This window comes from Balaenoptera ricei, chromosome 3 (assembly GCF_028023285.1).
Source record: "Balaenoptera ricei isolate mBalRic1 chromosome 3, mBalRic1.hap2, whole genome shotgun sequence".
Taxonomy (NCBI): Eukaryota; Metazoa; Chordata; class Mammalia; order Artiodactyla; family Balaenopteridae; genus Balaenoptera; species Balaenoptera ricei.
Window position 1 is genome coordinate 43263779 of NC_082641.1, and position 16092 is coordinate 43279870.

Below are 16092 nucleotides of genomic sequence, written 5' to 3' on the forward strand. Positions count from 1 at the left end.
GCAAGTGCAAGAAGAAACAGAAAATGATAAGCTAGTACCTATTATAGATATGTTTGAAATCTGAAATTGTATTTACTAGATGGATATACTCCAGATTCATAGATAACAGTCTTGATGAGCAGCAATTTATAACATTCTCAACACTAGGAAACTGTGAATAAAATGTGTATCTGCTATGGGTACATTCTAATTAAGATTTCTATAAAGTTGTTTTTCATTGTCTATTTTTTAAATTATTTGTAAAATAATTGAATTGAGTTGAAAACCATTTAAAAGGTCCTTGGACCTGGGTAATAAATGCTAATGACTAATTTTTCTGGTATTCTGAGAGTTAAGAAATGATTCTTTATTTCAATGAATATCTGCATTTTGGTATTTGCTAGAATGGGCTCTTTATAGGAAACACCCATTTCACGTTTATTATTCATATATTGGTAAATATAAAGACCTGCCATTTCCTTAGTTAAAAATCTTTGTCACTCCTCACTGACTAGTCCTCATGTTCAAATAACATATTTTATTTAAAACTATATCTTAAGGATGTGTGAGTACATGTGTGTGTTTTTATATTCTGACATTTGGAGTTTACTCCCTATTTTTTGTTTGTTTGTTCGTTCATGGTGGTATAGTGCTGATGAGCTCCTTCTAACTGAGATGATGTTTAATGGCCTTTTCAATGACCTATCTGCAGAACAGGCAACGGCACTACTAAGCTGCTTTGTGTTTCAAGAGAATGTGAGTTAATAGATTTAGCACATCTTATTTGTTAATTTACATGTCTTATAATTTAATATTATGGATATTTTAATTTTTAAAATATGCCTGCATATTTATATATTATAGGTAATGTTATTAGAAATCAATGTAACTATAACCCAAATTTAGTAAGAGAGAATTAATTAAATGTATATTATCAGAAAAGAAAGTAAACTAGAATTTTATTTATAGACAATCATCATTAATCAGATTCCAAGTTAAAAATTTGTTCTATAACCCAGTGCATTATTTGAAGGTCTAGATTAGTCAGACAGTCCAGAAGGAAAAAGAAAAGGTAAAATTAGGCAAAACTAGTAAAAATGAAAAGGGAGTGAGGTTGAATTAATATTCCTCCTCTCAATTTTGGAGAATAACTGTGAGGCAGCTGATTGTACTAGAGGCTGAAGTCTTAGTTTTCATTGGCAAGATTTGAGATAATGGCCATACGATTCTCATCACTGGCTTGGCAGTAATTTTTTCATGTGAGTAGTTAGTTGACTTTCACCAGCTCTTAAGAAATCAAAAAATGAAATGCCGGATGGACCAGAAGGACACTAATCATCGTTTACTTTATTGCAAAAGCCAGTATGATTTATTTTAAAAAGTAAAATGCATGTTTCACATTTCAAATTCAAAACTTTATTCATTGTGTATAAAATTGACAAAATAAGAGTAAGACAAGCACATTTACCTTCTAAAAATAATGTTGCTATTATATAAATTTTTAGAGAACCTTTTACCATATACACTTAGTTTAACTTTTAAAAAAGTAAATTGTGTAAGACAAATTTGTTTTGCAGTTCTGCTGTCGATCTGTTTATCCATTAACTATTTCCTTATTTATTAATCAGATCAAATACATAACTTCTTGGAGGAGGTAGGTATTTTCTCTCAGCTCTCTGATTACAGATCAGAATTACAACTGCAGTGGCAATGATTACAAATAGGACAGTGACCCAAAAATGATTTATGCTCTCGTAAGAATGCCTGCTGTGCACCCATGAAGTAATTTAATTTGCATGTGAGGAATGCATTTCTTTACAAAATATTATGTTTGGCTGTTGTTTTCCTTAGGTTCAAAATTTTATTACATTAATTTCCAAGATAATTGTTTAGAATGTTTGTCCAGTTTTCTTTGAACAGATATAAGGTTAAGAGATTATTTGGGGATTGGTGATCTTCTGCCTGTGTCAAACTTTGTCTTGTGGCTAATTTCTTATACTGTGCTTTTTTTTAATGTGGCAGTAAAAAAAATCCTGTCTTCTGAGAGGCCATGTATGTTACCTCTTCACCGGAGTTGGGCCTAGCCAAAACACAACTCTTAAATCTTGGGGCAAGATGTCACTAAATGTAGTTAAGATTTGTTCAGTGAAGCCCCGCTATGTTATATGTAGTGTCATCAATTCTTGTGGTGGTGCCTTTCAACATCAAAATGGATAATTGTACTGAAAGTACCGTGGAATTCTGTTGATACTTTAAAAGTATGTTTTCTAGCCAGAAAGGAAGGTAAATATAGGAAGATACTTGTCATAAATGCTGATAACTTCTGTTTTAAAACGTGTTGTTTCTAATACTGTGCCCCCTTATTTTTTATATCATTAGAAGTAATTTAAAGATTACACAGTGTTTATAATATAAATATCAAGTATCTTACAAATATTTATTAAGCACCCACTGTGCAATGCAGATACCTAGACACTAGAAAGACAGCAGAAATTTTTGCTTTCATGATACTTTCATGTATGCTAGTTGATGAAGATAAACAATAAAGAAATAAAATACACACATTATGACAAAAGGTGATGAGGGTTTTGGAGAAAAGTGAAGCAGAGGAGGCAGATAGAAATTGTTGCGAGGGCTGGGGTTACTGTTTTAAGTAAGGTGATTAGAAAAGGCCTCACTGATAGAGTGCCATTTGTATTGAGACCTAAAGGAGAGATAGGGAGCAAACTGCACTCACCTGGTAGGAGAATATTGGTAAAATGACACGTAGCTTACTTACGTCAGGGCCAGTGCCTTCTACTTACAGTGACCAGGAGAGGGGAAGAGATCAGTAACTGTTGATTGTGAATGGACACAATGTCAAAGACATTTAAGTCTTGTGTACTTTTCACTAAACTGAGATGTGGAGTTCATTCATGATACAAATCAAAACCAAGTCCTATATAAATACTGATGCTCAAAATAAAGGCAGATCTATTACAACTAACCTATAGTTGCTTTTTTAAAATTTACCTATAATTACTTTAAATTCTGTCTCACACATATATACATATCTACATACATACCTTTCTTGTAATAATTTTATTTTTGTATAGTAAGTCTATCTTTGTCAAAATTTGTTCCTTAATAATAACTTTATTCTAATCACAAGTCTATAGGTTTTGAGGACCTTACTCTCTTTGACAGCATAAGAAACTAACACAGAATTCAAGCAGCTTGTCCAAGTTTATTTGACTAGTTAGTAATAGACCTGAAACTCTCATTATTCTAACTGAGAAATTGATAGACTTTCCACTAGTGGGAAGACAATAATAAGACTACTGAAACTCATCTAAACTTTTAAATATTTTAAAAGTGGTTAGAGAGCTAGAAATATCTGGGTAAAACTAAAATTGAGGACATTATTTCTAATGTTCTTTCTCCAAGATTTTTAGTTTCCACAGAGTGAGAGTTGCCTAGAAGCCAAACTGTTTCAAAAATCAAAGTATGATACAACAGTTTATAAATGTTGATGTAACTAAACTACTATGCATGTTTACAATATTTTCTCTTCTTCAGTTCCATTTATGGTCACAGAAAATAGCTAGTTTAGCACACTTTGCAAATTTAGCAATGTAATATTTTCCTCTGAAATATAAGAGAATAGTATAATTCAGGATGAGAGGAGTGGTAATTTTGCTTACACAAACTAAGTTGATTAGAAACTAAATGCTAATGACTGAGGTCTTATAATTTGAAATTAATGGATATCATGAAAGCTTTGTTTTGTTTATAAAAGCAGATAGTATACACTGCATTTTAAACTTGGGTTTTACATACAATCTTCCTTTTCTTTTATAGTCTAGTGAGATGCCCAAATTAACAGAGCAGTTAGCAGGACCACTTCGTCAAATGCAGGTAAGATTTTTTTGAACTACATATTTTATGAATAGTATGTTGTGAAATAAACGTTTGTGACAGTCTAATCATAATATTTATTATTCCACAGAGACAGCTTCCTTCAGGATTAAATATATCATTTGATGTTAATCTTGTCATTTACTGCTGTTTTGATAACATCATTTGTAATTTTTATTTTAAAAATCAAACATTCTCCCTCACCAGAATGTTAAGTTATATAGAGTTGCTGGGAGCACAGATTTAACATTGCATAGTGTAGATAGGCTATACCAACAATTCAGTGTCTGCATCGTTTTCCTTGGTGTTAAGAATAGCATCTTGATAGATTTAGTTAGCTTACTTTTTTATACATTTTTCCATCTCAGTTTACAACAAATTTTAAAATCAGGTTTTAAAATCTGTTTTAGCCTAAGAAATGATTTATTTCTGGATCCTCAAAGCCACAGTAGTTTATAGTAATGAATTGGTCTCTTTTATTATTTTTCTTAGGAAGAATGGTTTTATCTGTCTTTTCAACATTAGACAGGGAAAGATGAACTATAAGACACTGCAAGAGAGGAATGAAAAGTGAACATAAAAGGAGGCCCCTTTAATGGAACATTTAACATTCCTTAATATTACTAAGAAATTTAAACTTCCAGAATCAGGGAAGTCTTAATAGGCCTAGGAGATTTTGACCTTCTCGATTACCAAGGAGAAAAGAATGAAATCTAACTTCCTATTGTAAGGAAAAGGAAATATTAAGATTTACATTTTTTACTCAGCAGTGGAACAGGCACTGTGGCTACTTAGAAGCAGAGTATCCAAATTGCAGGCTTATTACCTAGGAAGAAAAAGGAACCTTGTAGAATACTGACTTTGGAAACCTAAAGAAAAAGTGATATGGGAGATCTTAAGTAAGAAATTTTAAGTATATCTTTTATCTTCAAAGGAATGTGCTAAAAGAATTGCAAAAGTTTCAGCAGAAGCCAAATTGGAAATTGATGAGGAGACTTACCTAAGCTCATTTAAACCTCACTTAATGGATGTAGTATATACCTGGGCAACTGGAGCTACATTTGCCCATATCTGCAAAATGACAGATGTCTTTGAAGGTATGGTTAAATTTTGTACACATACATTTCTTTCTGATATAAGAAATATACTTAGGATGGCATTGATTTACTAAACAAGAATAATATATTATTTTTAATTTTTGATAATAAAAGGAAATCTGCCTATGTAAATCAAAAATATTCTCCACGAATCCTTTGTATTATTTAATAAGCTCAGTCTGCTCATTATAACAGTTTATGATCCTGTGCCAGAGTCTCTGCAATCACAGATAAGGCCTATTTATGTGGGTATTTTTACTTTTGGTTTTATTCTCTTAGTAATAACCTAATGGCTTGCTATGCAATTCCACCAAAAAATAGCAGAGCTAAAAATGCTGTCCATCATTGCATTTCTAAAAGCAATCAGAACTGTTACTCAACTGAAGAAAAATTTTAAATGAAGAAGTAAAGGTAAAGGGAATATATAAGGAGTAATTATAAGTGAATTACAAGAAGCAAATAATAAGCACAATATTTAAAGAAAACCATATTTAGAAATGCTGTATTCATTGCAAAAAGATTGGCTTAACGCAGATTGTAGATATTTATAATGGTGGATTGTGTTACATACCGATTGTGTGTATACTATGCTTTTTACCCGATATTATTAAAGACTAATAGATTACTGAGTTTATGAATCTCTGCAACAGAATCAACTATGAGCCTTTACTTCACTACATTGAATTTTTTTTTTTTTAATTTTTTTTTAAAATTTATTTATTTATGGCTGTCTTAGGTCTTCGTTTCTGCGCGAGGGCTTTCTCCAGTTGTGGCAAGCGGGGGCCACTCTTCATCGCAGTGTGCGGGCCTCTCAACTATCACGGCCTCTCCTGCTGCAGAGCACAGGCTCCAGACGCGCAGGCTCAGTAATTGTGGCTCACGGGCCCAGTTGCTCCGCAGCATGTGGGATCTTCCCAGACCAGGGCTCGAACCCGTGTCCCCTGCACTGGCAGGCAGACTCTCAACCACTGCGCCACCAGGGAAGCCCCACTACATTGAATTTTAATGGGTTTTAAGGTTTTAAATATTATAGTTTATAGTATATTATTTTTTAATTACGGTGTGCTGTTCTGGTCCTTTCCCTAAAGTTTATTTCTAAGCCTCCATTAAATGGTCATTAGTGTTACGGTCCCAGAATCTTTTTCTGAATACTGTATTCTGTTACCAGGGTGGTCATTATTTATTAGGTAACTACTGTGTGTCAGGAGTTGTGCTAATAAGCATTTTATATAATTTAGATCTAATCACCAAAGTAGCACATCAGAGTAGATATTATTTGCACTTTGTGCAAGGAAACTGATTTTTAAAAGGTAAATAATTTGGTCAAGGTCATGGAGGTGTATGTACTACATGATGGCACTATGATTTGAATTCTGGCCTCTGTGACTACAAGCACATGATAGTTGATAACTTCATCTAAGAACCATAATACCTTATCTTTGAGTTTTGGACCACCTAGAGACTTCTTAAAGACTACCTAAAATTATACCGTCTCTATCCACTGAAAATTCATGCTTGTAGGAATGGTAATAAGGTCTATAATAATTGATGGTGGGTAGCTACTGTTGAGGCTGTGAGAAGAGGGAAGCATGACATCCTCATCTCACCTGTGAACATTGCTTAACACGCAGAAACCCAGATAGATGTATGACAGCTTGTGTGTTTCAGAGACACAAAGGCAATCAAGTACAGCATCACCACTCTTCAGTCTAACTTCTTTTTGGAACATAAGGATGAAACTAATCACTGTTCTGTGCCTAAATTCTATGACTTGTTAATGTAATAGCTCATATTTGTATATCTGCTTCTCTGAGAAGGCAAACACAATGGCATAAAACAATAGTGGTGTACTGTTTGTTTTGTTTTGTTTGTTTAAGAAAAATGAAGGGACAATAGGCCTAGAAATATAGGAAGCCTTATAAAATTACCTTTGTGGATTATTTTTCTATGTACTTAAATGAAAAAGTTACCACAGTATGGCAGATAAATCCTAAACTGCTAAATTGAAGACAGTCTGTATTTTTTTTAATTAATTAATTAATTAATTTATGTTTGGCTGGGTTGGGTCTTCATTGCTGCACACGGGCTTTCTCCAGTTGCAGCGAGCGGGGGCTACTCTTCGTTGCGGTGTGCAGGCTTCTCATTGCGGTGGCTTCTCGTTGCAGAGAACGGGCTCTAGGCACACAGGCTTCAGTAGTTGTGGCTCGCGTGCTCTAGAGCGCAGGCCCAGTAGTTGTGGCACACGGGCTTAATTGCTCTGCTGCATGTGGGATCTTCCCGGACCAGGTCTCGAACGCGTGTCCCCTGAATTGGCAGGCGGATTCTTAACCACTGTGCCACCAGGGAGGTCCTGACAGTTTGTATTTCTGCCACCTATGAGTTGATGTTTTCCGCAACATACTAGCAATTCCTGAAATCTATTTCAGTTCCTGAAATCTAATTCCTGAAATCTATTTCAATTCCTTGAGGCTATTTCAGTGTCACAGTTTGCTGAGAAATCTAAGATTAAAAATTGAGGGATTCAGTTTATGACTTGAAATTGAGTCTAACATCAACACAGTTTTCATGATACCATTATATCAGCTATACCTTTTCTTTCTAAAATTGGGATAGCTCATAAAAGCAAATTATGTAATTAAACAGCAAAAAAATAACTGAGAACCTTGATTTACTTAGGATATTTTTTTCTCTAGCATACCATGTCTCCCCGCCACAACGGTTTTTTTTTCCTTTTTTTCTTTTTACTATGTTGTTTAGTGCGTCCATTTCAGAATTGCCATTCTCTCCTCATCTTGTTACTGTACATGCTTTATATAATTGGAAAAATACTATAATCAAAGCTCTAGCCCATAGTATAGTGTGTCTTTATTTTTACAGGCAGAAAATGACTGCATTGGAACTTTTTAATGTGCTCTGGTCAAGTGTCTGATCATGTCATGTCATGAGCCTCAGGAGTAGTTTTAAGTATTTTTCAAACATTAGCTGGAGCTAGTTAACATTGTAATGATTAACACCATATGTTTGGGGGATGTCTGATGTAAGAGAAGAGTTTATACTGTGATTCAGTTGAGGAATTTTGAACACTTCACATAAATAATTATTGCCTCTGTTATCACCCTGGAAAAAATGATAGAATATAATCGTTTCTTATTTCCACCAATTAAATTTGGATAACAATTAAAAATATATCTGTATGGGCTACAGCCTAGGGTTTCAGTCTACTGATCCATTGTAATAGATCCATTGTAACCTAGACAGGGCCATTGCTATTTATTTCTGTCTATACAAAAACAATATTGTAGTCTTCACTGTGCATGAAGGGTTTGCTTTCCACTAAGCACATGTCATCAGGAAAGCTCCTATGACGAATTATCACTTGAAAGTGTTTACTGTACTTCTGCCTGTCATAGGTTTTTTTGTTTTGATTTGTTTTTGGCTGCGTTGGGTCTTTGTTGCTTTGCATAGGCTTTTCTCTCTAGTTGCGGCGAGCGGGAGCTACTCTTTGTTGCAGTGCGTGGGCTTCTCATTGAGGTGGCTTCTCTTGTTGTGGAGCATGGGCTCTAGGCGCGCAGGCTTCAGTAGTTGTGGCACGCGGGCTCAGGAGTTGCAGTTCACGGGTCCTAGAGCGCACAGGCTTCAGTAGTTGAGGCGTGCGGGCTCAGTAGTTGCAGCATGTGGTTCCTAGAGTGTGCGGGCTTCAGTAGTTGTGGCACACAGGCTCAGTAGTTGTGGCTTGCAGGCTCTAGGGCACACGGGCTTCAGTAGTTGTGGCTCGCAGGCTCTAGGGCACACGGTCTTCAGTAGTTGTGGCACACAGGCTCAGTAGTTGTGGCTCGTGGGCTCTAGAGCGCAGGCTCAGTAGTTGTGGTGCACAGGCTTAGTTGCTCCGCGGCATGTGGGATCGTCCCGCACCAGGGCTCGAACCCGTGTCCCCTGCATTGGCAGGTGGATTCTTAACCACTGCGCCACCAGGGAAGTCCCTGTCCTAGGTTTTTAAAGCAAATGCTGTTTGGCACATTCCTACTCTCTGCCCCCACCACATGGTCTTCTCAAATGCCTTTCCACTAGCATAGTTTTACCCTTTCTTAGGAGAGGGTACATCAGTGTTAGAAGGGATTTTCCAATGGATTTGTTTTTTTAAAATACTTTTGCTAATAATAATAGAGTAACATTCTATTAGTATGTATCTATTCTGTGTTTAAATTTTGGCACAGTTTTAGTACTAAATGACTTAAGAATTAGTACCTGATACTTACTCATTTAATGAATAATTAACTGAGACCCTAGTGGGATCAGGAATTGTGCTGGGTGCAGCGCAAGCAACAGCCTCTGCCCTCCAGGAATGTTTTCAGCCTAAGCTGGGATCTAGTGGTAAATGACTGCGGGAAAATATAATTATGATCCTAACCTCAGGCCTCAATAACCACGTAGATAGGAGTTATTAAATCAGATTCAGGGCCTGAACTGTGGGGAACCACTTTTGTGAATGCCAGAAAGCTGGAGGTAGAAATAAATACCTCTCCAGATAAAGAAATGTGTTGATTTCAATCCTCAATTAGAATGATGTTAAGAACCTCATGAGCCTGATGTTTATAAAATTACCCTTAAAGCATGTGTGCTCAAATGTCCATCAGTGGGTGAATAAATTGTGTTTTATCCATATAATGGGACAGTATTCTACTATAAAAAAAAAAGTGAAGTACTGATTCATGCTAAAATATGGATGAACTTTGACCAGATTAAGGGTCTAAGTGAAAGAAGGTAGACACAAAAGCCACCTATTGTACAATTTCATTTATGTGAAATGTCCAGAATAGGCAAATCTGTAGAGACAGAAAGTAGACTTGTGGTTGCCATGGGCTGGTGGAAGGGGGGAAGGGTGTGACTGCTTAATGGATATGGGTTTCTTTTTGAGTGATAAGAAGATTCTAAAATTAGATAGTGATTATGGTTGTACAATTCCAAATATACCCAAAACCACTGAATTTGTACACTTAATTAAAAGGGTGAATTTTATGCCATGTGAATTATATCTCACTGTGAGTTTTTTCCAGAGTGGTGATGTAAATCTGAGGATAAAAACAGGCAGTGACACTGGTGTACATGCTTTAAAGTGGTAAATTTTATGTGTATTTTACCACAATTTTTCTTCAAAAGGCAGTGACTGGTAGGAATTCAGTTCTGCTTTCCACTCTGGCAAGACCAGAAAAAAAGATTTGTAACAAACCGTTAGGTTGTTACTGTGTATGTTTCTGGTCAGCTTCAGATAGCCTGGGGGGATGGGTCATGGCTTTGTATCTCTTATCTAACACTTAATCTAGGTGGTCCTGATTGATGAGGCAGAATGATTTCCAAACCTGGGAGTAAGGAGAACCGTTGTATTACAGAGAACTGCAGTAGGTAGGAAGTATGCTGGGTAATTCACTTCTTCACCGTAGGCTTCATTCATCCCCTTTACGCTGCAGGCAGCTATGGACAGTGTTTGTACACACACGGTGATTTGTTGACAAGACTGAGGCCAGCAGCCACAGCCATTTTATGTGCAACCCTGTACCACCTGGCCTCATTTTCTTAATTGTTCTCATGTCATCTGAAACTGTCAGAACTCATTTTCCAGAAATTGAGTGGGAGTGCTTACAAAGTGTGGCAGTGCTCACTCGCTCAGACCGTTCGTTTAGTTTCTTTAGCTTATCTTAGCAATATACTTCATGTGGTTTGGCCTCTGATAGCTTTTGCAGATCCTGGCTATTAACATGAGTTTCTCAATTTGTAGAAATACCAAAACAATATCAGGTTATCTGTGATTCCCAGTACACATTTGAAATCAGTCAAAACAGAGTTTGTGAGCCAGGGCACCTGCCTCTCCGATGCCCTGCGCAGCAGAAGATTTATAAAGGATTTCTTTTCAATTCTAAATGACCTGTGGAATACACTCTGTTCCTTTTTAAAGTCCTATATATATTTACATTTTTAACCATTACCTAATTTAATTCTCTTCAAATAGAAGTGTTTGCAAAATACACATTTAATATCTGGCTGCATGAGTCATGCAATATTCATTACTTTCATTACATTCCAGCCCCCACCCTCTCTCTAGACACCCAGAAGTTACTGCGACTGGATTTCCTCTTCCAGTGAGAGCAGGACTGGAGCTCAGCATTCCTAGCACCTGAGAACAGAAATAACGAATATAGCCAACATTTATTGAGCTCCTGTTGTGTTACTGACACTTGTTAATTAAGCACCCTACATGCATTATTTCATTCATTTCTCACAATAACCCCATTTAGGTATAGGAATTCTTGTTATCTCCACTTTATAGATGAGTAAACTTAAAGTTTTTAATATGTTAATAGAGAAGATTTGGAAGGAAAGTATTGAGTTTACTTTTGGGAACTGTTGAGTTTGAGGTGCCTATAATATGTCTGGGTGATCAACTTTTCGTTGGCAATAGTATCTAGCTGGAATTGATAGCATTGTTTCGTGTTTGTAACAGTTGTTTTTATAATTATGGCCTATTTATAAAAAATAAGTGAGCAGCTTTCATTTACTTAAGTAAAAAGTGTTACAGCAAAAATGAGTGATACGCTAATGACTGAAGTTTGTGAAATAATACCTTTAAAGATAAAACTTAGGGTCTACAAGTGATTATCCTAATACAGAAATTTCACACATGGACCATCCAGAACCTTATGTTTGAATCCGGACTGAAGCAGACTCACCAGTGCTCCTACTAGCATTTGCATTAATGGTATCAAAAGATTTTTAAGCAGTAGAGGAGCACCGTTCTTCCTGGGATGCAGTGGGTGGGAGATAGGCTCCTTACCTGCCCTTGTTGTGTTGCTTGTGCCTGCACATGGGTGCCCAATGGCAGAGGGAGTAGGAGCTGAAACGCTCATCCAGGGGAAGAGATAAAGAGGTGCTGTCCATTTTTCAAGTCATGAATTTACCAGTGGAGCTAGGAGATGCCCCCTTCTGATCCTACAGTGGCTGGTGTCCATCTGGCAGCCTCTTGTTCCTAGGGAATAGGCTAATCCTCTTCTTACCCATATTTGTAAAGCTGGTTGGTTGTGTTTGCTTCATGGTTTTGCTTTCAGCCCCGTCCTTTCCCCCATTGCAACTTCAAGCTGTTTTGTGCATTTTTATCCTGTCTCACCCAGGTAACTGTCCTCCAGATGCCATTCAGACCTGCTTTCTCTTTTTCCTTCTCTCTCTCTCTCTCCCTCTCTCCTTTCCTCATTTGGGCCATTAATTGAGCTTTCTCCTTCCCTGGTTCTGTCCATAATTTTCTCAGCCACGGTCACAGCAAAAACAAACTGGTATCTTCAACTTTTATAAAGGTTTTAGCTTGTAAAGGTCCAAGATTCTTCTTCCATGAACTCTTAGCCTCAGAGTTTAAAGGGAAGCCATTGCTCTAAAGGGTGGCTAATACGGTTCTCTCTGCCATTTCCGATGAGGGTATCAGATTTCTTTTCTAATCCTAGATGTAAAACTGTTAACCTGAACCTGAATGGCATTAACCACCTCTAGGGTTTCTCACTTGTAAAATGGTAGTAGAATGTTGGAAGTGGCTAACGACAGTCTCTTCCTGCTTGGAAACAACATCTTCTGTGAAATCACTATTTTTTTCTGTTAAAGGTTGCTAGTAAAAGAAGCAGCATTTGTTCTGTTAATTTTCAAAATCTTAGTATAGTTTATTGGTGTCAGAATGAGTTGTCTCAGTAACAGGAAGTAAACACCAGGTAGATATCACATAGCTGCTTCCTCATTCTCTTGGAGACCTGCTGTGGAGAGGACACAGCCACTGCTTACAGAGAACTTTCCTTCTGAAACACAGTTCCTTTTTTCTAGTCATGGAGAGAGAATTAGGAAGCCACTGATATTCTTGTTTTTCCATCTGCCTTATGCACCACCAACCTGGATCAGTCTAATAATTCACTTTCTCTATTCCTATACTTTCACAGCAGAGTTCTGCTGGAGAATAATTGTATAGTTGGTGTCATCAAAAGCCATAGTCTGTAACCTCAGAATCACATTAAACCTTCCTAGTAATAATAGAAGTAGCAGGAGGAGGAGGAGATTATTGAGCACCAGCTAGGTACACTTTGAACATTCTACCTCACTTAGTCTTTCCCACAGCTTGCTCGTACAGTCCCTCAAGTAGTAGATGCCATCTACTACTTAGTTTCCTTAGCTATAAAGTGGGAAGAGTAATAGTTCTTATCTCATATTATGAGGTTAACATCATGCATGTAATCCCTGGTCTGTCCACGTCCAGAGACTATGTCCTCCACGCAGGACTTCTCTCTGGCTCTGAGACTTCTCTTAGAGGCAATTCCAGATCCTCACCGCTCTCCTTAAGCATCTGCCTCAACTTTGCCCCAGATTTCTAGGTGATCACTCCTGCTTCAGAGGAAAGGGAGATGCCACTAGGTCTGTCTTAACCTAGAAATTCATGGCATATATCCTTTCCCTTATTTTCCTCTTAAGAGGAAATTGCACTCAGTTCCAGGGCGGCCTTCCACTGTTTTCTGCACCTTCTCAGTCTTTGAATCACGTCCTTTCTGCTTCCATTTTAGCATATGAATGTGTTTATATTTCTCATCCATGTCTTCTCCAGCTACCAACATAACATCCAGTGTTTAAGAGCAAGAGCATATATCCTGGTCTTAAATCCTACCCACTCACTAGATGAATGTTCCTGGGCAAGTTACTTAACTGTGCCTGTTTCCTTAGCTATAAAATGGTAATAATAATAGCTCTTATCTCGTATTGTGAGGTTAATATCATGCCTGTAGAGCCTTTAGTACAGTGCCTGGCACAAGTAGTCAATAAGTGTTCGCTGCTGCCGTCATTATTTAGGAAGTTATCTTGTTGTCGTCATCATCCTCAGTCCCTCAATCCTTTCACAAGCCAGGCTTGGAAAGAGTAGTCGAGAATAGACCATCTTCAACTCCCTACCTCCCATTTCCTTCTTGAGCCATAGTAACCTAGTCCCCCATTTCACTGAAATTATCACAAGTCATTACTCTGATTGCCGAATTAAGAAAACAGACTCTTTGTGACTGGATCCTACTTGCCAATTTCCACTTCCTACTTCTTGAAACCCATTACTGCAAATTCTTTGGCATTACCTGGCAATGAAGATTTATAACAGAAGTGAGGAGCTTAGAGTATGACCTGAAAATCTTACTAAATATTTACAATTTTTTCTCGATTATTTTAAATGTATAGACTGAATTTAATTAAAACTGAAATTTATGAAAGTAGTATTTTTATAGAAAATATAGATAAATCATTTTTGTGAGGCACTATAATATAATATGGTTAAATGCTTAGGCTGTAGAATCTTACTGTCTAGATTTAAATCCTGACTCCATCATATACTCCCGGCTCTGACCTTGGTCAAGTTATAATTTCTCTGAGCTTCTTCTTTTCCCTTTTTGTAAAATAGGGATAACAGTACTTGTCTCATGGAACTGTAAGGGTCAAACAAGAAAATTTACACAAAACATAGATTATAGACCTGCCACAAAGTACTCAGAAAATGTTGGACATCACCCTTTTTTCTCGAAACATGCTCAGCCTTATTTCACCTTTCCTTGATGCCTAAGTCTTATTATAAACATCAATTACTTTACTCTCCTATAATAAGAAAGCCAGGATTATGGTAAGATGTATGTATATGTGGAGGTGAGATATCAGTCTTGACCCTACTTCTCCAAGAACTCCATGGACCTTTTAATGGGAGAAGAGGAAGGACAATAAAGTATGAACTTTGAATATTTTGGTTCAAGGACTGTATTATGACCTTACATTCCTTTAGAGCTTTGCCCCTGTCACAGAATTTGTGCATCTCATATCTCAAGTGAGACAAATCCAGTTAGGTAAAGTAAGCCCTCTGTTTAAATTGCATTTATCATCATTTACCTTACAAATGAGAAGGGGAAATAAGAGTAGAATAAGGGCCTAGATCATAGAGCTAATTACTTAGCTGAATCTTTCCTAGTATCCAAGTCACCATCCAGTCTTCTTTCCTCTAACTCCAGGTGTCTCAGCTCACTCCTTTTATAACCAAGTCTAGATTAGGTGAACATCCTATAAGTAGGAGATGATAGCATCCTTTTAAGAGAGGTATCCCCATTGATCTTTCAAGTTGACATACGTGCTGGTGGTCCTCTTGTTGACCAATCTCATCCCATAAACCTCTCGCTGTGAACTAGCATCTCTGTGTTCTGCTTACTCTGGCCCATAGGTGGGTTCAGAAACCAGGCATGCTGTCCTTACCAGCCCAGGCCCTTGTGCAACATTTTCTCAGAGAGAAAAGGTGCTGTACATGTACATGGGCACTTCCTGCTGAATCCTGATGACTCTCTTAGGTACATGGCTTATATTTTTGCCTTTGTCTAAGCTCAAATTCCCTTCTGCTTTATGAGTTAAATCTCTCTACTGTTTTTCTCCCTTGGGCACATTGTACCATAATGTGGAAGGCATTAAAAGGTAAAAAGGAGCCCTCAACACTGCACATGGAGTGTATTACAAGAACTTGATACATGTTAATGAATTCTTCCAGTGTTGCAAGGAGTTAAATAAGGACCTGAAGTGTGAGTTAACAGCTTGCATATCAGAGAGAACTGATATTCCTAATGTATTTCAGACATTAAAAATGAAATCCAAGAGTTTTAAACTTAGGCAGGTAGCACTTAAGAGAAAGGATCCCAAGGCCCCTCCTCGTGCAAGTCTGACAGAAGTGAAACTGTGTTTACAACTTCACCTTTGATGCAAACACTTGTCGCAGACAGGGAGTCACATCCAGTGGGAAGAGACTGATCTCTTTTATGCTTCATTGAGGATGCACTGTGTGAGGAAAGCACTGATGAAAAGAGTCTATTTAAGGTCCAGAAGAATGATTGATTGCACCTTTAAAATGACAAATCTGATCCTGTTAATCCCCGTGCTTAAAAATTCCCTGTTGCATTCTCTTCACAGGATAGTATCCAGAGGCCGTAGTAGGCCACACTCAGGGTCCTTGAATAGCTGCTTTCCTACATTGTCTCAGTGGTCTTCCCTTGTCACTGCCTGACAGGGACCTCATTCATAAGAGACCCAAGTTATATGT

At 37.3% G+C, this 16092-nt stretch overlaps 1 protein-coding gene across 2 annotated transcripts in view; it reads left to right on the top strand.

Moving 5' to 3' along the window:
• The window catches only part of MTREX (Mtr4 exosome RNA helicase), a 133724-nt gene that overhangs the window by 114920 nt on the left and 2712 nt on the right, over nucleotides 1-16092 (top strand). For both annotated transcript variants that reach the window (XM_059916381.1, XM_059916382.1), the window contains 3 exons: nucleotides 630-735; nucleotides 3820-3876; nucleotides 4811-4973. In XM_059916381.1, the coding sequence (XP_059772364.1) occupies nucleotides 630-735; nucleotides 3820-3876; nucleotides 4811-4973 (326 nt within the window). The remainder of the gene's footprint in view (nucleotides 1-629; nucleotides 736-3819; nucleotides 3877-4810; nucleotides 4974-16092) is intronic.